Raw genomic sequence first — 26,619 nt, 5'->3', positions numbered from 1 at the left:
GTATTTTGGTGTACATTTTTTAGTTTATATCACTCCACACATATATAATCATACAAATCCTTGGTAAAACATTTTTGAGCATGAAACTCCTAAATATATATTTATTCATAATTTGTTTTGTATACCACTATATTAATAACTTTGAGTATTATAAAACTTATGCAAAAATAGACATTTGCAAAGGGCAAGGTAAAGATGAAATTATATTTAATCCTGGAGATAACAGTGAACCACTGGAATTTATTGAGTTAAGGCAATGCCATGGACAGATCTGTACTTTCAGAAAATTGTTTTGACAGCCATAAGAGAAAAGATTAGAGAGGGAAGACTCGTGAGTTGGGCAATAATCTACAAAAAGTGATAAGGGTCTGAATTAGGGTGGTAGCTCTGTGAGGAAGAGAGAAAAACACAGAGACTTGAGAGCTCTGGTAAAAGTAGAAATGCCAAGATATGACAACTAATTAGATGTGTAGACTGAGGGAAAATGAAGAGTAAAGGATAACAGCCAGAGTGACAGCCTGGGAGGATAATGGTACACTCAACAGAAATCAAGGCATTTGGAACAAGGGTATGGGTGGGGTCGGGGAGGGAGTAAGGAAAGGAAAACTCATAGGGAGTACACTGCTTGTCATCCTGAGGCAGGATAGGATGCTAAGCCTGAATTCAGGAAGCCCTTAGCCCAGTGTCTGACACACAGGAGACACTTAAATATTTATTGATGAATGAATGAATGAATGAAGGCCTAATTTAAATCTGGCTCCACTTCCTGAGCATGTGACTTTGGCAAGTCACTTTACTTATGTGGGCCTCAGTTTCCCCATCTCTAAGATAAGGATAATAGCAGCTCCTATCTTCCAGGTGGTTGTGAGGGTCAAATGAGATATTTGTGAAATGCTTAGCGCAGTGCCTGGCATATAGTAGGTGCTACAGAAATGCTGTTATTATTTTAAAGGCTTTCCAAATATCCCATTTGTTTGAAGGAACTGATGATGTAATTACAATTAATTCATGTCTGCTCATCCTGTATTACTCACTTTCCTAGTGAAAATTATATAGTATAAGGGGGTGCTACTCAATGGTTGCCACCCCAGAATTCAGAGCCCTCCACTGAAAGTTGCCTTCTCTAGCCATGAAGTAATGGGGGAGTGAGGTAAGGGTAACTGGGAGTGATGGAGAACAGGTCATAGATGGGAGAGGGGTAGTTTGGGGGTGGGATTGTTGTGTTAGAAACAAGCCCATGAACTGGCTTTGGAGGGGAGGAGGGTGGGATGCCATTTTTCCCACCTTCCTGTTGACTGAATTTATACTCCTTCAGAATCAAACCATAGGCCCCTGGGTTTTCTTTGCTTCCTTAGAGATTCACAGTCTCCATTTTATAGAAAGAGACACACAGAAAGAACACAAGGTTGTGGCTCAAGAGCTGGCTTCAGAGTCAGAAACTATTTAGATTCCATACTCTCTGTGTCACCCTGAATTAATCCCTTAAACCCTTAGTGCCCAGAACAATCAAGATACTAAACAGTTGCTGGTCTACATTGCTTTAGGGAGTTTCCTCAATGGGAGGGCTTTCCACTGATGAACTTGTAGGTCCAGAAAATATACACACAAACACATCCCTATGTCCACTCACACACACACACTCACCTGCCACACACCTACACACACATACCCCTTCACATACATATTCATACTTGCACATACACAGTTACATTGATGCATTGATGTTGACAGTAAAGTGTTCTGTAAAAAACAGTTTAAAAGAGGTTCTAGAATCATTATTTTTTTAATTTAGTAAGTTTTAACTTAAACATCCTGACATTTATATTTTTCATATCCTTCCTACATTTCATTTGTATTCTTTTCCTCCCAAAGCTATTCAGCAGGATACAGGAAAGTTCTCAGGTACTTTATAAATTGGAGCAAAATAAATCCCAGCAAGATTCTTTGGATGATTTAACTAAGAAGAATCCTTCTGAGACTTTACAGCAATATAAGGTAGGTAATAGATTTATAGAAAATTAGACTTAAAAAAAAATACAAGCAAAAAATAGAAATGAGACATTAAAAGGAATAAATAGAAGTCTCTTGGAGGCTGGTGGTTTTCTGTGCTGTCTTTTTTATTCCCCTTTTCACTATCCCCCTTCTAGCTTATGGGTCTGATTAGAGAAAAAGTGCTTTGTAAACCTTAAAGTGCTAAAAATGTCTTAATGTTATTTATCCTGAGGATGGTGACCTTTGGGAATGGTTCTACTTTATCCCCATTATATATGATGCTTGATGATGGTTTTAAATAGATGCTTACTGATCATTTTAAGGAAAACTCCATTTATTCCTATGCTCTCTAGTGTTTTTAATAGGAGTGGATGTTAGATTTTGTCAAATGCTTTTTCTATATCTATTGAGATAATCATATGATTTTTGTTGGTTTGGTTATTGAGATAGTTAGTTATGCTAATAGCTTTCCTAATATTGAACCAGCCCTACATTTCTGGTATAAATCCTACTTGGTCATGGTGAATTATCCTGGGGATAATTTGCTGTAGTCTCTTTGCTAATATTTTATTTAAGATTTTTGCTTCAGTATTCATTAAGGAAACTGGTTGGATGGTGAATCGTTAAAGACAATCTTGTCCAGGCCCCTCTTTTTTTTTTTTTCCTTTCTGTTTTTTCAAGGTTTTTTCTGAGATTTTTTTCCTAGCTTTACAGCTAGTGTTAAGTGTTTGAGGATAGTTTTGAATTCAGGACCTCCTGGCTCTTTCCATTGTGCCATTTAGCTCCTCCCAGTTCTTTCTCTAGAGATGACATAATTCCCAAGAGAGCACAAGGACTCACCCAAATAAATGTACATGGTAAAGAGCAGAACTGGAATTCAAATCCAAGGTTTCTGGATCCAGAACTCACCCTCTTTTTGTAGTGCTTCAAGGCCACTGATCTAATATCTAAAGACTTAGAGCACTGATTAGATCAAGCATAGTTCCAGAGGGTCCATGCAGTGACTTTGTGACTTTTAGACAAGTCACTTTAATTTGGGGTTAGTATTTGAAAAAATGCTAGACTGAATTTAGGAAACCTAAGTTCAAATTCTGACTCTGAACCGTTCTGTGACCATGGTGCTAAGCAGAATCCTAGAAGTCCAGCTACAAAGGGGAAGAAGGCCAAAAACGCAGGCAGGAATAAAATGATCTATTTTTTTTGGAAAGATGATAATGTACATGTTTCTGTTACAGTCCTCTGTGCCATCATGGAGTGGCAAATAGTGAGCCATCCTGGAGGTCAGGAAGGCCAGACTCTGACACACCCTGGGCACATCACTTCCCCCCTCGTTGCCTGGGCACCCAGAGGTGGGTTTGGCTTTCAGTAGCCCAGGGAGCTTTCCCATCTGGGGAGCTTCCTTTATTGATGAAGTCACTGCTCCGACCCCTTTCCTCATTCCAGGCCAACACAACAGGTTTATTTGCTGCTCTAAGGAATGAACAATTGATGGAGAAGTTTAGTCATTCCAATCACTGATGATTTGGGCTTTGAAGCCCTTTGACTGATGGGATCAGGGAACCCCTGCCCAAATGGGCAATTCTCTTTGTCCACCTCCCTAATTTGTCATTAGTTTCCATGTTTTGAGGGTTAAAGTATTATATAAGTATAAGCCACGGAGCTGGACATTGGTTCCCTGATCCCCTGTGATACTAGCTGGGCAGCCAGGGGCAAGCTTCATCTTTCAGAATCACCTGTAAAATAATGGTGGTATCCACCTCACAGTGCCCTTGTCCACTTTAAAAACCTTAAAGAACTATATTAATACGATCATTTCTGTATAAATATCATTATGTTATTAATATATAAATATAAATTATAAAATCATTATTACTGTTGCTGTTAAGTTTCACAAATAGTCTTGAATTACTTTATTCTTTTGTTAATATTGTGTCTCAGGAAGCAGATGCTAAATTTTTTATAGACATTTTTTTGGAAAGGACTGGTATTTTAATTGGCTTAAGAAGATTCTTTACTTTCTTTTTTTTTTTTCCCTGTTTGGGGGCAAGACTGATTAGGACATTTTAGACAAACATATTAGCAAAGGAACTGATTTCCCCACACTGACAATCAATATGAAGGTAGATTTTTCAACAAAGCTTCATTCCTCTATACAGAGCTCAGTGCTAGGTACAAGGGGAGATGCGCAGATAATGCATAGAAAATTAAGACCCAGTCCTTGTCTTCATGGAGCTCACAATCTTGTACTGGGGCACAGGGTGGAGTGGGAAGGGGGACATGCTTTATGTACAGATATGTAGTAATTTTTAACACTTAAAAAGAATAATAAACTCTGATTAAACAGTTGGACCCTGCTCTATCTCTAAATCTATGATCCTGTAATCCTAAGAGTGTAAGATGGGAATGAAGTGCTCTGGGAGTTTTGAGGTAGGAAAGATTTTTTCCTTCTAGTGGATCTGACATAAAGAGAAAGCATTTTCAGGGTCTTGCAGGGTAGATGGGATTTTTAAAAGTGAGGCTGAGGGAAGGTCTTCCAGTCCCAGGGAATGGCATGAGCTAAGCCATAGAAGTAGAAAAGAAGAAATAGAAAGTAGAAGGGGAGGCCAACATATGTGAGGTGTAGTGTGAAAAAGAGGAAAAGGTAGGGAAGCCCTTCATTTCTTGTCACCTTTGCCCTGAGATTGCATTACATTTCTCCTGTCTTATGTCTTGTATATAAATAGTTATTTGCCCATTTTGTTCCCCATGAGAAAGTTACCTCCTTTGTGGGCAGGGACTGTATTTCTACCTTTCTATGTGTCTCAAGTGCTTACTGGCACATGTGGGTAATTTATACATTTTTTGACTGACTTCTTGACGGTTGAAAGTCTTGTTCATTTAGAAATACTGTTCCAAATGCTTCTCCGAATAAACTCATTATCACTTCTTCTGAGTTAACTCTTTCTCCTGTTGTAAATTGTTTATTGTTGTTCCTTTTAGGATTTTATGTCATCCATCTGCAACATTCTTTTCAGAGCTCTATTTCCCGGCTCTTCCCACTCAACCAAATTTACAGTCTTAACCATTTTAGGCTCAATAGCAGAATTATTTCCTGTCCCAGAAGGTAAGTTTTCATTATAATTTAGGGGGAAAATATGGTTTTTTATGAAGGCAGATATTATCTTTCCCAGAAGTTACTCTGCCTTCTTTAGGTTCAAGTTAGTGTTGGTTTTTTTTTTTTTAATTTAGTTTAATGAGGGAGGTTTTGATAAGTTGCAATAGAACTTGTTTAGAAACAATCAGATTTCCCAATGGGGAATATAAAAATAGAGCTGTTTAGAGTGGTTATTACTGGCCATCTGATAACTGTGGTTTTTTTTTTTTTTCATGTTCTAAGCTGATTTTTAGGCAGAAACACCCCCAAACATTTTCCCTAGATAGTATCAATATGTTCTTTTTGAAAAAAATTATAGAAGAATAATTGTTCTTTCTGTCTCAGAGAACATCCCTAGTAAGGCTTTGTGGCTGAAATGTGATTCTTTTGTTTGCTCTTTGTCCCATAAGCCTTTGGTGGCACAAACATTGGCTTCTTGCAGAGTCATGAAGGTCATTCCTCACCCAGGCTGTAGAAATTCAGTGTCAGAGTATCATTTCCAGGTACTCTGGTTTCTTAACATTTTTTTGCTTCTTTTTTTTTTTCTTCCTGTGGGAGATGAACATTTGACTTTCCTTTTTGAGTCATCTTTTTTCCGATCGATGTGAGATACTATATTGGTTATACACATGGAGTGTTTCTATTGTGTAGGAGTCTTGTGAATGAGGATTTTTGTTTTTTGGTTTGGGGGTTCTGTGCCAACTCTGCTGGCGCTGGCACAAACTGAGAGGCCTGTTTCCTGCTAGTTCCCTTCTGTCATTCATCTAGGGGCAAAGATAGTCTCTATGTGTTTGTATTAGTTTTAAATAAAAATTTATCTTACCGTAAGAAAGAAGAGGGAAGCTTTAGCAGCTGGAGAACTGGGACATTTATATTCAAATTCAAATCCATATTTGTGCAAGATATAGTTCTTGAGTTGGATTTTGAAGGAAACAAGGGATTCCACGATTGTTACATTGACATTTAGTAATACCAGTTTCAGTTTATTTGAATGCTTCAGTCTTCAGTCTTGACTCAATAAAATATAATTAAATAAAGCACAGATCCTTTATCTTTTTTGATGTCATGGATCCCTTTGGCAGTATGGTGAAGTTTATGGATACCTTCTCATAAAGATATTACAAAGGAAAGCAAAGGAAAATGAAAGTAAAGACTTAATTGTTTTCATAGAGACCCCAGGTTAAGACCTTCTGTGGTTAATGGCCCATTATACTATAGTTATTATGGTTATTGATGATTGAAAGGAAGTATAATAGGAAATATCTGCTATCACAATATTAGCCTGTTACCATATGTGTTTTTCTTGCAAGAAGAAGTGAAGTGATTATAGTCGAGCTAGCAGGTGATAGATCCATATCCAGGTCATCCAACGCTAAGCTAAAGTTCCTTCAACTGCCACATGCTGGCTCCTCTTATTCAGAGGAAAGAAATGCCTTCTAACCACAGTATCCAGGGTGGACTTTGTGTGGAGAGTTAGTGCTAGTGCAGAGTCTGGATAGGTGGAGAGGTACTTGGGGACACAGAATAAGCAAAGGTGGGGATTTTGAGATAATGAAGCATATTTAGGGGCCAGATTCACCTAACTGGAATGGAGGGTATGTGTTAGAATGGGCGGTATTGTCTAACTATATACTCGACATAGTTGTTATTCATTCAGTTCAACAAACATTTATTAAACACCTAGTATATATAAAATATTGTGTAAGGTGTTGGGGAGGCAAACGCAGAAATAAAACAGTTCCTGCCTTTCAGATTATAGCTCCTGCCTATATTCTCTTGGGAATAATATCCCATTCTATTTTACATGGTTTTAGATAAAAATGGCAGTACCAATGAACATGGTCTAAGTCCAATTTTGCTGCTATCATCAAGTATTTATTAAATGAATTCTCTGCTTCTGTGCTAGGGATACAGAAAAGTTGGAGACATGGTTCCTGCCTTTGAAAAACCTGTGATAGATGGGAAGAGCACACAGTTTAAAAGATAAGGAGGCATTTAAGGAAGCTTAGAAAGTGAGAAGAGGGAGGCAGCCACCACTGAACTTACTGTGTACAAAGCCACCATGCTTGGAGCTTTCGATATAAAGATAAATAAAAGCCAGACCCTACTCTCAAGGAGTTTACAGGCTGATGGTGAGTGCCATGTCTGGCTTTGTAGTCAGCACTTTGTAGAAAGAGCACTGGGCTTGGGGTCAGAAGGAACTCCATTTGTGTAATGGGCTGAGGTTTGAGTTGATGCACTGAGGTCCCAAGTACGTGAGGCTAAATAGTAATTGGACTATACTCTATTAATATACATGATTGGATAAAGAATGGTCCCTGCCCACTCTCTGTGCAAGTCCTGATGTGCTGTATAGGAAATGACGATTTTGGTGGGTGTTGGCAGAGAGAGAGAGACAGGAAGAGAAGCTGGGAGAGATTGGGCCTGGGTTCCATACTCCTAGCTGCTGGTCGTGTGGCTGCTGGTCTAGCTAGCTTCTTGACTCAGCTGCACATATTGCTATCGCCCATTCTCTTCCACCTCCGATCTTTCTTCACTGAGAATAAAGACTGACGATTTTCCCCTAACCTGAATTCCTGACTCTGGCTGATTTTAAAATACGCGGTCTTCACACATTTGAGTCCTGCTTTGGGTACCTCTTACCCTGGGTCAGTTTCATCATCTGTAAAATGGGGATAATTATAGCATCTGCCCCATAGAGTTGCTTTGGAGAGCTTTGCAAACCATAAAGCTTTAACCTAAATGCCAGCTTATTATTATAGCTGTTCATAGAAGAATGAGTGAAATAAGAGCAAAGGAGAGAATCTGGCTGTGAGGATTCTTCAGAAGAAATCATAGGTTAAGGGAAAGCTTCATTGACAAAGGAGGACATGGGTTAGCTGTTGAAAGAAGAGAGAGACTTCAGCAGACAGAAACAGGCTCAAAAATCCATTCCAGAAATGTGGGCAGCACAGGCAAAGGGTCAGAGATGGACGGAAGCAAGATGGAGACGGGACAGAGTGACCTAGTTTGACTTGAGCATAGAATATTTGATGGAACTTAAATGAAGGAGTTGGAAGAGTTCAGAGGCCAATGACAGTGAGGGAGGAATGCACCAGGGACCCTACGAAGAGAAAGCTTGGAATGGTGATGGAAAGGAATGTGATAGAGTCATTAAGAGATGAAGGCTAGTGTTGCTGCAAAGCACTCATATATTTAAGTAAACATGTTAGCAATAAAGTTGAATGCCAATGTGTTTTATGACATCAAAAGTGTTATATAAGGAGAGACTAGAGAAAGTATGTTTTTATTGTTGAGGTAAGCATTTGTGGTTAAGAGATGGTGTCAGATTTTTTTGTTTTCTGCAAATCTTACAAATAATTGTATAGATCCTTTCTTTCACTTTTATTGATTTTTGAAAGATATGTGCTTGTTTTTGTTTTTAAATTAGGTAAAGCTCAAGCAGTGTTTCAGCTGAGTGAGGAGATTGATTTTGCCCGAGTCGAAAAAATAATGGAATGTTTTTCAAGCACTTTTGAGGAAGTGAAAATTTTAGCCTTTGATCTTTTGATGAAGTTACCAAAAACTATCATACATTTTCAGGTATTTGGAAGTTTCATTTTTTTTTCCATCCATGTAAATGTGTATTCATTGTGGGTAGAAGCAACTTCTAATTTTTATATGTTTAGAAGCAACTTAGAGATGACTCAGTTCAATATCCTCATGTTACATAGGAAGAAATATGAGACATGTAGGAATTAAATATCTGAATGAAAATTTGAATCCAGGTCCTCAGACCCCCAGAACCAATACATCTTCTACTGCCTTGTCAGAGACAGAAAATCCAATTTGTAGATTATCCATGTCCATTGTTTCTCTTCTTTCTGTGTCTTCTGAACATTTCATTTATCACTAATAGATCTATTGTAATGGCAGTAGAGAGTAAGAGAAAGAACCAGATGTTGTTGGGTGGGGAAAGTTGCTCTTATTGGCCAAAAAGAGATCTAGGATTTTCCGACTATTTTGTTTGCCCAAACTCTTCCTTCCTTGAAGAAAGATATATTTAAAAGTAAGTTATAAAAATACAAGGTCATTTTGTCTTTAGTTCCAAAACATATTGTCAACAACATTTAAATAACTCTTGGACCCCCCCCTTGTTAGTAGATTGAAAAATTGAATTTGGTGATGAGTTAAGTGAGATGTCTCTGGCCCCAAAGCCTGTAATAATTAAAATGAAAAATGAAACTCAGAAATTCTGACTATTTGAACATTATTCTAACCCAGCTCTTAAACCCACACACCCTTCCCTCACCCTCACGTATTGCATCTACTTCTCTGAATTGGGTACAGGAGCTTCACTAAGACTTGCTGCAGTTGCAGTGTGGGGATTTCTGTAACAAGTCAGGTATATTGGGAACTTCCAACTTTGTCTCTGCTCTTGTTAGAAAATATTTTTGGAAGCCAGCAAAATAACAAAACTGGAGGTTTGCTGTGGTCTTTCTGTTTCAGCTCTACAGAGATGTGATGGTGGCTGCCGGGGCTGTCCTTTAGCTGTGGTCTGGCCCCAAAGCTGTGAGCTTCTATTTTTAGTTGTTCTGGCCTAAGAACTGGGTGGATGCTGTAGTAGCACACATCAGGGAAATGATGAATGAACAAATGAAAAAACACTTATTAAGCACTTACTGTGTGCCAGGCCTGGTACTGTGTGGTAGGGATACAAAGAAATTTTAAGTCCCAATTCTCACAGTCTAATGGGGGAGCTGAAGAAGGCTTCAATTGCAAATCCCACAGAGTGGTTCCTGAGTCCTTTGGGGGTGGCAGCAAAGGTCCATACTCTCTTTTTCTCTCTCTGTCTCTCTTTTTCTCTCATTCTCTCTCTTATTCTCTGTCTCTGTCTTTTTACTTTCTCTGTCTTTCTCTTTCTCTCTCATTGTCTCTCTCTCTGTGTGTGTGTGTGTCTCTGTCTCAGTCTCTCTGTCTTTCTGTCTGATTGTCTGTCTCTTATCTCTCTCTCTCTCTCTCTCTCTCTCTCACACACACACACACACACATACACAGACACACAATATGAAACTTTAAAAGGTTCTTGATTAGCCAATTCCAATAAACTTGTTATAGAAAGCACTATCTATATCCAGAAAGAGGAATTATGAAGACTGAATGGGGATCAAAGCATAGTATATTCACCTTTTTGTTATTATTTGTTTGCTTTTTTTCTCGTTTTTTCCTTTTTTGATCTGATTTTGTGTGTGTGTATGTTGTGCAGTATGACAAATATGGAAATATGTTTAGAAGAATTGCTCATGTTTAACCTATATTTGGATTGCTTGCTCTTGGGGGAAGGGAGAGAGGATGAGAGGGAGAAAAATTTAAAACACAAGGTTTTGCAAAGGTGAATGTTAAAAACTATCTTTGCATGTATTTAGAAAAATAAAATACTATTAAAATAAAAAAAAAACATTCTTGACTTCATTAATGTGGATATTCTTATTATTAGTGCAGATCCCTCTGTACTCTAGCAAGTTTATAATTTACTTCTGTTGGAGAGAGGACTGACTTGTGCTTTCACTGGCATAGGGAACTTCCAGATGAGAACATTTCCTTTTATCATTAGAGGTCAGCATCTTCTCTGCAGTTTAAAGGCCTGCCTAGAGTAGTATTGTCAAATTCAAATAGAAACAGATCCCTTCAGGCAGCAAATCAATTTAGAAAACCACAAATTGACATTATCTGTGTTGTATTGTGATTTTATGTATCTTGTTAAACATTTTCCAATTATATTTTAATCTAATTCCTTTTGGAAACTGTCAGTTTGATGCCTTTGGCCTAGAGCACTCGGAGATTTCAGTATCATCTAGTCAGTATCTTTTAGAGGCTGTCTGTCTGTCTCTGCTCTACCATATTGCTCATGAGTATGAACATGTCATGTAACATGATGATTTAATGTTTCTAGCATACATAATGAATTTCTAAGTTATGATCCCCCAAATTATTCTCCTCACTTGTTCAGGCTTCTGTTATTATTACCATTTTTCTAAGCAATTCATAATTGCTAAAGCCAAATTGATCAGTAATGTAATCATATTATATGATAATATTAACCGTTAGAGAAACTGAAAAATATGGATGCTCCAGTAAAAGATGACTCAGCCTATTTTTGACTTCTAGGATCCTTTGAAACTGCAAGCCTTGTTCCGTGCAGCAATGGACCTGAGCACTAGCACCAAACCATATGACTGTGTGACAGCTTCCTATTTGCTGAAGTTTTTAATTGGTCAAGAAGGCCTGCTGGCAGCCCTGGCTACTCTCATTAACAATCCCCCTGGGCTTTTACCATGTCAGAAAGAGGGAGAGGAGCCTATTTATTTTGTGGAAAGGAACACACTAATGGGTTTGTATGAAATCAAAGACCATTTGATTGCATTTGTCAAAACCATCCATCTTACAATATCTCTCTTCACTCTCGTATGATATTTATTGAAAATTAAACATTTGAACTTTATACAAATATACTCTTTTCCTCAGTAGCTTTCCAGTAAAAATATCCTATGGGTTTCCATGACTATTTTATATTATATTATATTATATTATATTATATTATATTATAGTATAGTATAGTATAGTATAGTATTATAGTATACTATAGTATAGTATAGTATAGTATTTACTATTTTATATGATATATCTTATTATATTATTGTATGATACTACATATATCTTATATTATTATGCTTTATAATATTATACTGTACTATACTATCTTATGCTATTACACTATGCTATATTATACTATCTTATGCTATGCCACATTATTATTATGTCACATAATACTATACTATTATGATATGCTATACTCTTCTGTCTTATGCTGTTATATTAAATTCATATCACCTTATCTTACTATTGATATATTATACTGTGCTATACTATTTTATGCTATATTATATCGTTCTTCTATGCTGTGTTATACTATATTTTATGCCATATATTAAAACCTTGTGCTTATCAACAATGCTGTCTGCTTTGAGCTTACTGTCAAAGTCCTTTTTCATAGTTTTAAAGATGTACATTTAAAAGGGTTTAAGATTTTATTTTTTAAAAAATTTTTGATCCTTTGTAATATTATTATGGTAATGTAGAGTTAAGGCAAAAACAAACACACACCACTATGCCATATAACTTTAAAATAAAGTATTATTTTTTTCTTTTGGATCTGGGGAGTAGGACATAGATCTGTTATCTCCATCCATACTCTTAGTTGTAATGTGTATGAGTATCCGTATCTATAAAAAAATTATATGCATTCCAAATTCAAAATCTCATGTGGGTCTTTGGTGCCTCTTCACCTTTCATCCTTTGCTGACTATTTACTTAGTTGACAGTTTCTTGTTGATAAGACGGTTCAGCCCTACTCATCTTCAAAGAACAGCTTGCACCTTTGACTGTAGGTAGGAGCCTAGATAGTGCCCTCTAAGAAGAAAAAATGTGGATCCAGAATAGGAGGAGGCATAGAGAGACAGACAGAATTATTTTCACAAAAGTATTAGGGGGAAAAACATGGATAGATGAATTTCTCAGGAGAACTAGAATGGGAGAAATGGATCAAGAGTAGTTCTGGGATATGTCATCTGGCAGTGGTAAAGATGACAATGTGACACTATTATCAGGTTGGAGAAGTAGTTTGCAGAGTTGAATTGAATTGAATTGTAAAATTTCAATTTTTCAGAATTGAAAAGTAAGATAAGTAGAAGAAATGACATTACTTTGAAAAAAGTAATCTTGCTTAAAAATTGGGGGATGGAAAAGGTAGCCTTTCATTATCTTTTTTCTTTTTTTAATGAAAATCTCCATTTTGAGCAAAGGTTTGGTTTTTATAGATTTTTTTAAATTTTACTTTAATTGAATTAATTTTTAAAAAATTAACTGACATTTTCTCATTTTTCTTCCCTTGCTTCTAGTTATTAGGCATCTTTTAGAAAATCTTGAGAAAGAAATATCACAGGCCGAAAGCTCTCTACTGCAAGCAGCAGCATTGTTTCCTATGTATGGACGAGTTCACTGTATAATAGGGGCTTTTCAGCAGTTATCTTTAAAGTAAGTTCATTCAGATCACTTTTTTTGGAAAAATCATTAAGGAAGATGAGTGACCTCTTGAACTTTTAAGTTGAATATGAAATAGAATCTAATTAATGATGACCAACAGAATGTTTTATTGTCTTAGGAAATTTTAGTGTGAATTTGACTTATTTTAAGTAAAAGTCTTAAGATTTTAAAAAATTATGGGAATTATATGGTTTTTTTTAAAATTTTGGCAAATTTCTTTTGCTTTGTGGGCTTAAATTTATCTCTCTGGTTTTCCTTGAAGCAATCTGGCATTAGTGACTGAATGGAGACATATGGTGGCCAAGCTCATTTTGATATCCTATAGACTTTCTGCAGTAGTGGCCCCAGTGGTTCAGAGTTCTTCTCCAGAGGGCCTCATTCCAATGGACACTGATTCAGGTAAGACAAATAAAGAAAATAAGTTAAAAAAAAAAAAAAAAAAAAAGAAGACGACTAAAGACTTATCACATTATGGATTTAGAATTGAAAGAGACCATAAAGATCAGATTCTCTCATTTTTAAATGAAAGATCTGCCTCTTAAGTTATGCAGCTTGAATGTCATAGAAGTAGGATTTTTCACTTATGACTACAAATCAGTGTTGATTTTTCACTCAAATCTTATGACTACAGATAAGTACTGTTTCTGTTGGACCATGTATTCTCTTGTGGTGGCTTAATTTTTATAAAAATAATCTTCTTGTTCCATCTATGTAAATCCTAAATTATAAAGAATCAGTGATGTTAATAATAAGGGAATTTATACTTTATGTTAGAATTTGTCAACAGAAGGACTTAGATTTGGATCCCTTTTCTGCTATTTGTTATCCAAGCAATTTTCATTTTCTCTAAAATGAAGGGATTGTACAAGATGGTCCCGGGTTTCTTCGAGTACTAGCACCAATGATCAGGGATGTCTTATACAGTCAATAATAAAGATACTTCCCCCGGGGGTGATTTGGATTCTTTCTTAGACAGCATCATCATCTTGAGGATCATGGTTGAGGAAGGCTCACTAGTCAAGAGTCTGTGCTTGGGGAAGGGACATAGTTACAATGAGTTATGAAGTAGCAAAGGCCAAAGAGGTTCCATGAAAAGAAACAAGAAGGCACAGAGCGAGTCATGAGTGAGAAGACTACCTGATATACCACAAGGTTTTGGTATAGGCTTTAAGGCTTCCCTGGATCCCAGAGCAGGAATATCTCAGTGACAGAACTCCAAGTTAAGGCAACTAAATGACTGCCCCTCCATGGGAGGAGCAACCACTGGCAAGCTATGAGACTGCACTTCCCCCTCTGAACAATGTAGGAAAATAACCAGATTTGTAGATAGTGTTTGGTGTAGGATAAGCACTAGCATCTTTTGCTAGGAGCACGCCCTTGTTTGAATTTTTCTATTTGATATCTCCAAAGGATGAGGTGGATTGAGGAGCTGGGACTATCATTAATGATTGTTATATTCTCATAAATATTATTCAATAATATTTATTTAAATTTTTAAAATATAGTCTTTATAATAATAAGATAATAAAAATTATCTTAAAATAAAATATTTCTTCTCATTGATAAGGAATTAAAAATACAACATACATCTTTAGTCCTCAAACTCTGTATTTATGTGGCTTTTTGTTGTTGCCCATAGTAAAACCCCAGGGAGCACAAGAAGTTGACTTTAAATTCCCACAAAGGCAGATTTCTCACAGTATAATACCCAACCAAAAACCCTGGGTTTTATATTTACTTTAGCCTTTTTCCCCATTTCATTTATCTGGCCCATATCCATTTGTATGGCTTTAGTAAATCATCTCTGTTCTCTTTCTACTTTAGAAATGCGTAAGACTACAAGAGAAAATTTAAATAAAAAAAACTAAATGAATAGAAAGTGGTGATTTCTTTGTCACAAAGAACAATACCTCTTATACTTTTTATCTCTTCCAGTGTCTGGTATTGTGCATAGCATAACGTGGGTGTTCAGGAAAAGTTTGTTCATTGATCTGTTGATTTTTGGTTATTAATTTTTCATGTCAGTTTTTACCACTATCTAGGTAGCATTTTCTTAGGGAGTATAATCTAATTTTAATATCACCTTAGGCAAAACATTTAGAATTGTAAAGCTTCTGAAAAAAAAAAGTGTATTTTAAATCTAAATATAGCTTTAATAAATACTTTAAAATTTGAAACAATTTTAGTTTTTATGTTTAATAGTTTACTTAAATTATTTGAAGAAATGATCCATAAATTATATTCAAAGCTAAAGTGAATTCTTTTCTCATAGCTGAGATGAACTACAATTTTACTGACCCCAGGGATTCAGTCCCTTCTGAGCTTTGATAGCTATTTTTTAAAAATCATGGGATCAGAAATAAGAACACAAGAGTATACATTTACATACTATAGTTGTCCTGGTTAATTTTTTAAAACAGATTTGATTGTAAATGGCATTTAAAAAATTAATTCAATCATATATGCGACTTAAGTAATTAAAATTTTTGCTGCTGCACAAGTATTTTATTAAGATTTTGTATAAATAACTTTTGCAGAATCACAGAATGAGAAGTAGAAGGAATCTTAGAAATCATTAAGACTAGACATTCTTAACTTTTTTTGCAACATGGATCCCTTTGATGACATTCTGGTAAAGACTCTGGACTCTAGATCATATTTTTAAGTGCATAAAATAAAATCACAACATTATCTAGGAAATTAATTATACTGACATGCAAAAAATGTGTTAAAATATTTTTTAAAAAATAAGTGGACCCTAAGTTAAGAACTCCTGATCCAATTCAACATTCATTTTCCAGTTGAGAAAACTGAGGCTTTGAAAAGTCATCTGATTGCAGATGTAGTTCATAGCAGGTCTGCTGACTCCAAACCTAGTGGTCTTTCCATTACAAGATATGACTTGTGTACTTCAGGTATTCACAATCTTTTTCTGCCCACAGGGGCAACAGGCATTACCTCTCTTAAACTGGAACTGAAGTCACCCCCATTCCACTCCTGTTCTCCTGTGCTGTGGAATTCTCTCACACACACACACACACACACACACACACACACACACACACAACATGTGTTGCTCTTTCCCTCCCTCCTCTCTCTCCCCTTTCTCTCTCTCTGATTCTCTTGTTTTCTCTTTTTAAAATGCTTTTTCTCCCTTTATTGTTTTCTCGTTTTCTTTCTGATTATCTCTCATTCTCTATCTGATTCTCTTTCTCATTTTCATATTCATTCTTACTCAAGATAATTCAGATAATGTTTTGGATTTCTTTTTTAACAGTGAGTCAGAGGTTAACAGATCTGACTTGGATATTTCTAGAAAGTAGTATTTGCAGTAACCTCTGTATGTAACACTGTACTTAAGCTGCCTAATTCAAAATGAAAGGGGATTTCTTGACCTGTGAACTTTAAAAATTTGGGTAATGGTGTTTCAGTATAATTAATTTCATATAATTTTTCTCGTAATAATTAATCGTCCCTTTAAGCAGGCTAGTAAAGGTTAAGACTCCCTTCTCAGAATACGAGAAATTGTTTTTCAATAGATTTAAAAATCGTATTCTGAGAAGGGAGTCCTAACTTTTACTTTACTAGCCTGCTTAAAGGGACGATGACATACAAAAAAGTTAAGAGCCCTTATTATAGACTGTCCCTCACCCATGGAAATATTCTTCATTTCTCCCATTCATTTTCTTCCTCACCTTGTGGGTGCTTGTTGGTGGGTACTCGTTCACATGGACGTGGGTTTCAACACCAATTTCTCAGCAGCAGCAGCCACTGCAGGTTAATACTTGGCTCCTTCTCATTGTGAGTAATGGAGTGTCAGATGGAGATGTTATGCTTTGGGGGACCACGAGCCCTGAGGGGGGAGACCTGTTTGACATGGACTTGTCAATTTCACATATCATCATCTTTTTGTCTTAGAAACAGCAAGTCGCTTGCAGATGATTCTCAATGAGATTCAGCCTCGAGACACAAATGATTATTTTGACCAGGTCAAAATGACAAAAACACAGAATGATTTTGGTTTTGAGGACCTAGCTGCTGGTGTGCCAGTGATTACTACATCTGCAGAAATGAAAGGTAACGCATCTGTACGGTAGAGATTTTTATCTTGCATGAGCACTTGTGAAGTAGATTCTGAACATGCTCTGGTTATCATCTTCTTAGCAGGAAGTCAGGCTACAGGTCTAACAAAGCATCTGTGTGGTTCCGTGGCAAGAGTGAAGGATTTGCAGTCCCAAAGACCTGGATTCAAGTGTAGCCTCTGACTCCAGCTGTGGTTTCCTGGGATATTCTAATCTCTTTTGGCTTCAGTTTCTGTAAAATGGGATTAATAATAGCACCTACCTCAAAGGAGGATCAAATGAGATAATTTGTGAACCTTTTAAATCTAGCTATCACTATTCTTATTTATTATTATTATTGTTATTCTAACCAGAACATTTGTAGAAAGTAGATTTGCAGTATTTTGAATTGCGAGAAGTCCATGCAACATGTTTATTTCAAGGACTTATGATTTCATTTTTCTCCCTAGAATTGAAGCTCCTTGAGGGCAGGGACTGAATCATTTTTGTCTGCCTAGGACCTGGCCCAGTTGAGTTTTCAGGACATGCTTGTGACTTGATTGTTGCAGTGGTATGGGTACCACTGCATCATTACAAATTACAACCCCTTCCTGCCTTTGTAGAAGTAGAGGTCAGCTTTTTAGGGGATAGGCTTCTCCACTCAGCCAATCTGGACCTCAGGAGAGAGACTAAGTATATTACTAAGGTTTCAAGCTCCACGGTCTAACCTGGAGCATTCAGGGCAAAGCAGTAGGAAAGATCTCTGCTTTGTGCTTAGAGAACCCTTACTCAGGGCAACATACAAGGACCCTACTGAAAGAGCCTTGATTTGTGAAATCTATCTGAAAGCCTAAAAAAGGCTCTGATGGGAGAGTTGGCAGAGGATGCCTGCCGGGTAAGTTGGTAAGGCACCGATGAACATCTGTTGTTGGGGAAGCACACAGCTCCTGCCAGCATTGGGTTTCATGATTATCTCCTTCAGGAGTCATTAAAATCAAGCTGACTTTTAAAGGAAAGGGAACCTTTTTCCTCGGGATGGAATGAAACTTCTGTGTTATGTCAAGGCCCTAGCATTTCAGCTCTCACTTTCCATTTAATCACTGGGCAGTGTTATGTAACTTTCTGCTGTGCTGTAAAAGGATATTAGAAGCGGAGAGTTTCTTAGGGATTTATTGTTTTTCACTTGCACTGAGTAGATTAAAATGGTTCTGGGCTGCTGTAGTGTTCAATGGCATAGAGAAATGATCTCAGTAACTCAGGTGTGCCTTAGCCGACCTCTAGATGGGGCTGCTGCCACGTTGTAGAAAAATTTGTTTATCAATTTGGAAATTAGAGAAAATAGGCAAATGCAAATTGCAGTTTTCATATTGAGGATAGGACTTAAGTATCAATCTAATAAGATATGTCATGTGCATCTACATGCACGTGATAGAGTGGAGATTCCTTTTAGGTACAGATGGGTTGGACTAAATGGCCTGGGGGGTCCTTTCCAGCTCTCCAATTCTGTGAAATGTGATTCTGGGTTCTCTTTGGGCTGATTTTAATTTTAGTGTGCTTATCTTATCTTCTTACCAGTGTAAAAGCCACCTGGACCAAATTATGAGATAGTGACATGCATTTTATAATCCCTTGTGTTCACCTGTGAGGTCAAGAGAACAGTTCTTTTCCAGAGGAAAAACTCAAGTTTAGAAATAGTTTTTAATTAATAAATTTGAAACTAAATAAATTTTAAACGACTAAATCTGAAAAGAATAAGGAATTGATCATTTGATAATTAGTAAACCATTCACAAACTTTTTCTCAGACTTAATGGTGTAACAGATTGCATTGCATATCTTTTTTGCTCTTCCCTGAACATTTCTTGCAGTCTTTTTTTGCCTCTGTACCTTTGCTCATTCTGTTTTCTATTTCTACATCTTCCTTCCCACCCTTTCATTACCTCTGTCATTCCCTATTTTCAATCTCACCTGTGCTCCCAAGCCCACCCATCACAAAGGCTACCTTTGTGAAGTCTTCCCAAACCCCTCAATCACAGTCACTTTCTCTTTGTCAAGATTCTCTTGAATCTCCAGTGCACTTAATTAGATTTTAATTTGTAGGTAGTCATTTATATCCATGTCTTACTACTTTAGCTGTGGCTCCTAAGAACATCTCTAGAAGAACAATCAACAAGTATGGCTGTCTGCTCAGTAATTGTAGCTGCACTGCCTTCAATATTGGGGCATCATGGTGGTCATTCTATATTCGTTGCTGAATTCAGTTTGTGTTATTTTGTTTAAGGTAAAGAAGGACAGTCATGTGATGTCACAGCTCAAGCTGTACTGGTGTGTTGCTGGAGAAGCATGAAAGAAGTTGCTTTGCTCCTGGGCATGTTGTGCCAGCTCATGCCCCTACAGTCTGTGCCCAAAGCTCCAGATGGATTACTGACAGTGGAGCAGGTAGGAAAGCTTTCTTTTCATCTTGGTGTGATTTTAAAGCAGAGCATAAGTCAGAAACTTAATGATGACCTAATTTTAGAAATCAGCTTCATTCTAACTTTTTCTATGATAATATATCATGTAGTTATTAACTAATGAGAATTCCTGATGGCTAATTGCTTTTGTATATATGCATTTCAAACTATGATTTTTAAAAAATGCATTCACAGAACCTGATTTAGTAGTATATTAATAAAACTACTCATCACTCTAACTTTGTTTTCCTTTTTCATATATCAAAATTTAGATTTTGGCTAACTTTTTCTACTCAGTGAGACTTCACACAGTCCTGAGAATTTTGAAGGAAAAAAAAAGAAATTACAATATTGATTGATTGTGAATCTCATGTTTCCTACTACATAGATAATAAAAGTGTAGTTTTTTTGGCTGACTTTTAGCTTAAGACCATGAAGTTAGTTCACCATCTGGGACTATTCAAGTGACTTGACTGCAGTGTTTACAAGAAATTAGCTTACCACAAGCATTTCATTTGGAAATATTTTAGATTTATTAGATTTCTGTTTTTAATTGATTCCCCTTTCCTTTCCATATGGTTTCAACAAAAATGATTTTCCAGCAAAGATATGCAACATGTATTTTCTGTTTAACATTTTCCAAATGAAAATAAATATTTACTTTTTCCCAAGGTGTTACCGCATTCTAGAACAAAATAAATAATAGTATATAATATGTGGTTGCACTTTCTTGTTCCCCTACACTCTTCATGGTAGTACTCGAGAAGTGCTATGGAGATAATGACAATATTTTCATTCTCACACTGTCTCTAACTTTGGTGTTTTCATGGTTAGCAGCTGGCTTTGTAATGTTGCAAGGCCCTGAGATAGAGAAGTACAGAGAATAGTATCAGGCCTCCCCCCTCATGTACCCTGCTTCCTTCCAAGTCAAACAGGCCTCTGTGTCCTAGTGTTACAGTCGAGCTGGCTGAGTGGCTGCAGTGCCAACGCCAACATCGTCAGTGTGGAATCTGGCCATGATTAATGATTGTCTCACTGGGCTTTGCCATCTTGCTCAGAAGTAAACACGTGCGAGTGCTCCCTTCTCTGCACTTCTCATCTTTTGTTGTCAGTCTCTCCGTGTGTGTGTTACAGTCGTGCTGGGTGTAGCACATGTTCTTCTGCCAAATCGTCAGGTTGGATGCCTGGGGCACTGATTAATGATTGTTCTCACTAAGAGAGCTTTTTTGCCATCTTGCGTAGAAGAAACGATCGTTCCTAATCTGTAACTTCTCTTTTTGTATAGTCAGATCTCCGTGTGTACTCTGTATGAGTGTAAACTTACATGTTCTATAATAATTATGGTATTGGTCCTAGGGACTTTGAATCTTTTATGAAAAGAAAGTTGATATTTTACTACATTATGAATCAATGATGCCATAAAATGGGATATTCTATCATGAATCTGTAACTTACTCTTCTATATTAGAATTATACCTATTATAGAAATTACAGTCCTAATATTTATGTATTTCTAGTATATACCATACTTCCATTCTAATGGAGACTGTATTTGAGTCATGTGATCATTTGACAGATATTTTAGTTGCTTATCAATGAGTAGCCAGTTAATGGATATTCATATAGAATGTACATTCCTGTTACTGTATTCTGATATAATTCTATGTTTCTGAACCATACTTATCTAATGGAGACTTCATTTGTATTCATGGTCATCAGTCTTGAGACAGACCTGATTTAGAAGTATAGCTTATCATGATGTGGAGAAAGTAGAGGTTCAGTGTCAATCCTGACTGTTAATCATTTAAAGTTGATTTATTTACAAAATTTGAGTATATGTCCACAGTTAAAACTGTATCAGAATACCAGATTGGATAAGGAGGTTAACATATCTGAATGTTAATATTCACAAGAAGGATCTAGCTCTGGCATAAAATTATAATAGTCACATTCAGACTTACTATTCTAGAATCCTTCATGATTCTTAGAGTAAATTTATCTGATTGTCACAGACATACTCTGTATGAATTATAATATCTTTCAATTACTATGTAATCGTCATGATTTTAGATTAAAATAGACGATAGATCCTTATGATTAAGAGGTAGAAGAGAGAGAGAGAGAGAGAGAGAGAGAGAGAGAGAGAGAGAAAGTTGTTTTCCATTTGTTATTGGGAAAGGGAGAAGAAAAAGAAAAAAAAAGTTGAAGGAATGACTTTAATGTAGTATAAGACTTCCATAAATTCTCTCTCTCTCTTTTTTTTTTTAGTTTGAAAAATAATTTATTTACATTTTTTTTTTATTTACAGGTTATATGTATGAGTAACTTCACAGCATTAACAATTGCCAAACCTCTTGTTCCAATTTTTCACCTCTTACCCCCTACCCTCTCCCCCAGATGGCAGGATGACCAGTAGATGTTAAATATATTAAAATATAAATTAGGTACACAATAAGTATACATGACCAAACTGTTATTTTGCTGTACAAAAAGAATCAGACTCTGAAATATTGTACAATTAGCCTGTGAAGAAAATCAAAAATGCAGGTGGGCAAAAATATAGGGATTGGGAATTCAATGTAATGGTTTTTAGTCATCACCCAGAGTTCTTTCTCTGGGCAGAGCTGGTTCAGTTCATTACTGCTCCATTGGAAATGATTTGGTTGATCTCGTTGCTGAGGATGGCCTGATCCATCAGAACTGGTCATCATATAGTATTGTTGTTAAAGTATATAATGATCTCCTGGTCCTGCCTGATCCATCAGAACTGGTCATCATATAGTATTGTTGTTAAAGTATATAATGATCTCCTGGTCCTGCTCATTTCACTCAGCATCAGTTCGTGTAAGTCTCTCCAGGCCTTTCTGAAATCATCCTGTTGGTCATTTCTCCAACTGATGGACATCCATTCAGTTTCCAGTTTCTAGCCACTACAAAAAGGGCTGCCACAAACATTCGTGCACATACAGGTCCCTTTCCCTTCTTTAGTATCTCTTTGGGATATAAGCCCAGTAGTAACATTGCTGGATCAAAGGGTATGCACAGCTTGATAACTTTTTGAGCATAGTTCCAAACTACTCTCCAGAATGGTTGGATTCGTTCACAACTCCACCAACAATGCATCAATGTCCCAGTTTTCCCGCATCCCCTCCAACAATCATCATTATTTTTTCCTGTCATCTTAGCCAATCTGACAGGTGTGTAGTGGTATCTTAGAGTTGTCTTAATTTGCATTTCTCTGATTAATAATGACTTGGAGCATCTTTTCATATGACTAGAAATAGTTTCAATTTCTTCATCTGAGAATTGTCTGTTCATATCCTTTGACCATTTTTCAATTGACTTCCATAAATTCTCTTTGAGCCAGATCAATTCTACAGTATTCTCTACTCTTGAGTTCTACTCCTTGAGCCCCTTTTGTATTGCTCCCACCATCTGCTACTTTCATTACTGTTCTCATGGAGCTGGGAAATTCATGAAACAAAACCTAACCAAGGAGGTCCTCTTCAGATTTATCTTGTATAATCTCAACTGGGTCCTCACTGCCACAAGGCAATCCTTTAACACTTTCCTAATCGATTCACTCCTCCACTCACCACAGGTGGCTTTTCCAAACCCAGCGGCCTCTCTTCAAATTTCCAATAGTTTCCTCTCCTCTGACTTTCTTGTCTGAAGTTTTCCTTATATTTCACTGAAAAAACTGAGGTCACTGAAGAACCTTTCCCTTCCTCCCCTCGGTGCTCAGATGCTTTCTGTCATTATCTCTGTCCATCCCTGTCTCACATGAAAAGGTGACCCTTCCTACTGAGGCAAACCCCTGTGCTTGGCCAAGCTCTCTCTTTCCGTCCTTCTCTCACCTTTACTCTTTCATTTATTTTCAGTTTATCTCTGTCTATTTGCTTCCTTATTGCCAGCAAATATGCCCTTCTCTTCTCCATCCTCCAAAAAAACAAACCAAACCAAACGAACAAAAAAACAAAACAAAAACACATTGAATTGATTCATCCATCTCAGATATCATCTCTTATCTCTCTGCCCTTTTGTGGCTAAACTCCATGAGAAGGCCATTCACCCCAGGAGCCTACTGTCCTACTTCTTAATTAATTCTTTACAGTTTGCCTTCCAGTCTCATACTTAACCAAAAAACTGCTTTCTCCAAAGTTACACATCATCTCTTGCCAAACCTAAAGGCCTTTTCTTAGTTCTGATTCTTTTTGACTTCTCTGTAGCCTTTTATACAGTTGATTATCTTTTTCTTCTTGATAACCTCTTTTCTCTAGGTTTTTGTTGGTACTACACTTTCCTGATTGATCCTTCTTTGTCTCCTTTGCTGGGCTCTTATCTGGGTCCTGATAATCATGGGAGACCAAAGGACTCTGTTCTAGGCTTTTTCTCTTCTCCCTCTATACTGTTTTATTTATTCCCCTGGATTCATTTATCCCTTCTGTGCAGGTGATTCTCAGATCTGTGTCTCCAGTCTTAATTTCTTGCTTGATTTTCATTCTTGAGTCCTCAAATGGCTGTTGGGCTTCTATTACTGGGTGTCCTGTAGATAGTCTAAAATCAAACTTATTATCTTTTCCCCAAAAATCTATCCCTTTTCTTAATTTCCTTATTATTTCAAGGGCACTACCATCCACCAATCTTCCAGACTTGGAACCTAGGAGTCCTCCTCAGTTCCTGGCTCTTCCTCGTTTCCCACATCCAACCTGTTGGCCACACCTTGTAGAGTTTACCTTGCTCTCCCTTACCTTTCTCTCCTGCCACTGCTCCTGCCTTGAGGCAGACCCTCCTCACCTCACAACTGGACTATGGCAGTGGCTGACAGATTTGTCTACCTTAGATCTCCCTTGCTAATCTCCGTTCCATTCAGCTAACAGAGAGTGCTTCCTCAAGCTTGGGTGCAAACATAAGGATTCCTACTTGATCAGCTGCAGTGGAATTCCCTGACCTCCAGGGTCAAAGATGAAATCCTGGTGGGTTTTTAAAGCCCTGCGTAATCCAGCTACCTCCCATTTCCCCAGATGTCTTCTGCTCTTCCTCTCCAAGTACTCTGGGATCCAGTAACAGCCATCTTTGCTATTTCTTGCCCATGGCACCCTCTCTCCTAACTCAAGGCATTTTCCTGGGGTCTCTTAATATTTGAGCTCCCTCCCTGAGTCTGCCTCCTGGCTTCTCTGACTTTCGAATCTCAGCTAAAATTCTGCTTCCCAAAAGAAGCCTTTCCTGATCCCTCTTAATTTTAATGACTTCCTTCTAAGATTACCTCCAATTTACCCTGCATGTATCTTGTTGGTACATAATGGTCCACATTTTGCCTCTCCCATTATAAGGGAGCTCTCATGAGCTCCTTGAGGGCAGGAATTGTTTTTGCTTTTCTTTGTATCTGCTTGGCACAGTGCCTGGCACAAAGGAAATGCTTAATAAATGTTTATTTACTGATTGATTTCCAAGAGGATTGGCAAATGTTTTATAGGAGCTTCATTGACTTTTAATTAAAAAAAAAAAAAGTAATTTGGGCTTCTTGCCAAGATGGCTGTCTAAACAAGAGACAGGCTCCTCCTGTTTGATAATGGCAAAATCTGGGAGGTAGAGGCCAATTCAAGAATCTAGGGGATCTAGGACAAGGACAAATAAGGCTGATGACTTATATCCCTAACACAAACTTCTAATTCAGGAACTAAAGCAGGACAGATGAACAGATTAAAGGAAATACCATTTAGTATCAAAAATTATTTCAAATCTGATTCTGCACCACCTGCAAGCAAAGATACAAAGTTAAAAAAAAAGTGGGTGCTCTACCAGGATTATGTAAATAGAAGAAATGAAGAAAAGGCTAAAAAAAAAATCAAATAAAGGCTCCTATGGAAGGCATTGGAAAAAGAATAGTTTAGAAGAAAATGTGGTAAACCTTCCCCAAAAAGTGGAATCCGTGAAAATAGGAAAAGACCACACAGAACCCAATACTATTCTAATTGGGGGGAAGGGGGTGGAGAGAGGTGGAGGAGAAGTAGATGTTCTTTCAGAAGCTTATTGTCTTCAAAGGATATTGAAAGTATTAAATAAGAAAAACAGAGGTCCTGGGGAGAGAGGGAGAAATTGGATCTGTCTTAAGCATTTTAAGAGGGGAAAGTAAAAAAAAAATACTACACTAGTAGTATAGAAAGGAGGAAGAAGGGCAGTCAGATATGCTTCTCATAATTGGAATGTGTGAAAAGAATATATTAATATGGAGGAAAATGTGTGTGGGGGGTGGGCGTCAGATGAACCTTTTATCTAAGATGTACAAAGGAGGACTGAACACACATACACAAATACCAGTTTATTTAGAAATCCATCAAACTCAGCAGAGATACAAACAAAGATAGGGAAGTAGGGGAAGAGAGTTAAGAGAAAAAATAATACTGTAGAGGGAATAGAAATAAGCAAAGCTAATTTCTTGATCCTAAAAGAAAAATTTAAAGGAGGGAGGGAAGAATAGAGGAAGAAAAGAACTGGAATTTAAAGGGTTGCTTTTGATTACTTCTTAGAACAGTTGGGGAATATCTCAACAAATTATGAATGTAATGGAATATCCTTTCACCATAAGATGTGCCAGAAGAGATGATTTCAGAGAATTGTAGTATGAATTATTGCAGAGATAATTGAGCAGAACCAGGAAAACAATTTGTATAAGGACAACAATATTTTAACAAGAAACAATTTTGGAAGAGCATAGAATTGTGATCAAAGTCTTGGCCATGTCTCTAGAGAGCATATGGTTCCATGTGGTATCTGCCTTCTAACAGAAAGGTAAGAACACAAGATACAGAGACATACATTTTTGGACAGGGTCCTCATATGGATTCATTTTGTTGACTGCTACTTGTTATAAGGATTTAATTTTTTCTGTCCTTTCT

General features: G+C 37.0%; 1 protein-coding gene across 2 annotated transcripts in view; it reads left to right on the top strand.

Moving 5' to 3' along the window:
* THADA (THADA armadillo repeat containing) overlaps positions 1 to 26,619 on the top strand; it is a 419,051-nt gene that overhangs the window by 29,857 nt on the left and 362,575 nt on the right. For both annotated transcript variants that reach the window (XM_031950412.1, XM_031950413.1), the window contains exons 14-21: positions 1,873 to 1,995; positions 4,972 to 5,095; positions 8,556 to 8,707; positions 11,273 to 11,495; positions 13,063 to 13,198; positions 13,470 to 13,606; positions 17,126 to 17,284; positions 19,549 to 19,706. In XM_031950412.1, coding sequence (XP_031806272.1) covers positions 1,873 to 1,995; positions 4,972 to 5,095; positions 8,556 to 8,707; positions 11,273 to 11,495; positions 13,063 to 13,198; positions 13,470 to 13,606; positions 17,126 to 17,284; positions 19,549 to 19,706 — 1,212 coding nt within the window. The remainder of the gene's footprint in view (positions 1 to 1,872; positions 1,996 to 4,971; positions 5,096 to 8,555; positions 8,708 to 11,272; positions 11,496 to 13,062; positions 13,199 to 13,469; positions 13,607 to 17,125; positions 17,285 to 19,548; positions 19,707 to 26,619) is intronic.

Source organism: Sarcophilus harrisii, chromosome 2 (genome assembly GCF_902635505.1).
Source record: "Sarcophilus harrisii chromosome 2, mSarHar1.11, whole genome shotgun sequence".
NCBI lineage: Eukaryota > Metazoa > Chordata > Mammalia > Dasyuromorphia > Dasyuridae > Sarcophilus > Sarcophilus harrisii.
This window is presented reverse-complemented; position numbering and strand designations above follow the sequence as displayed.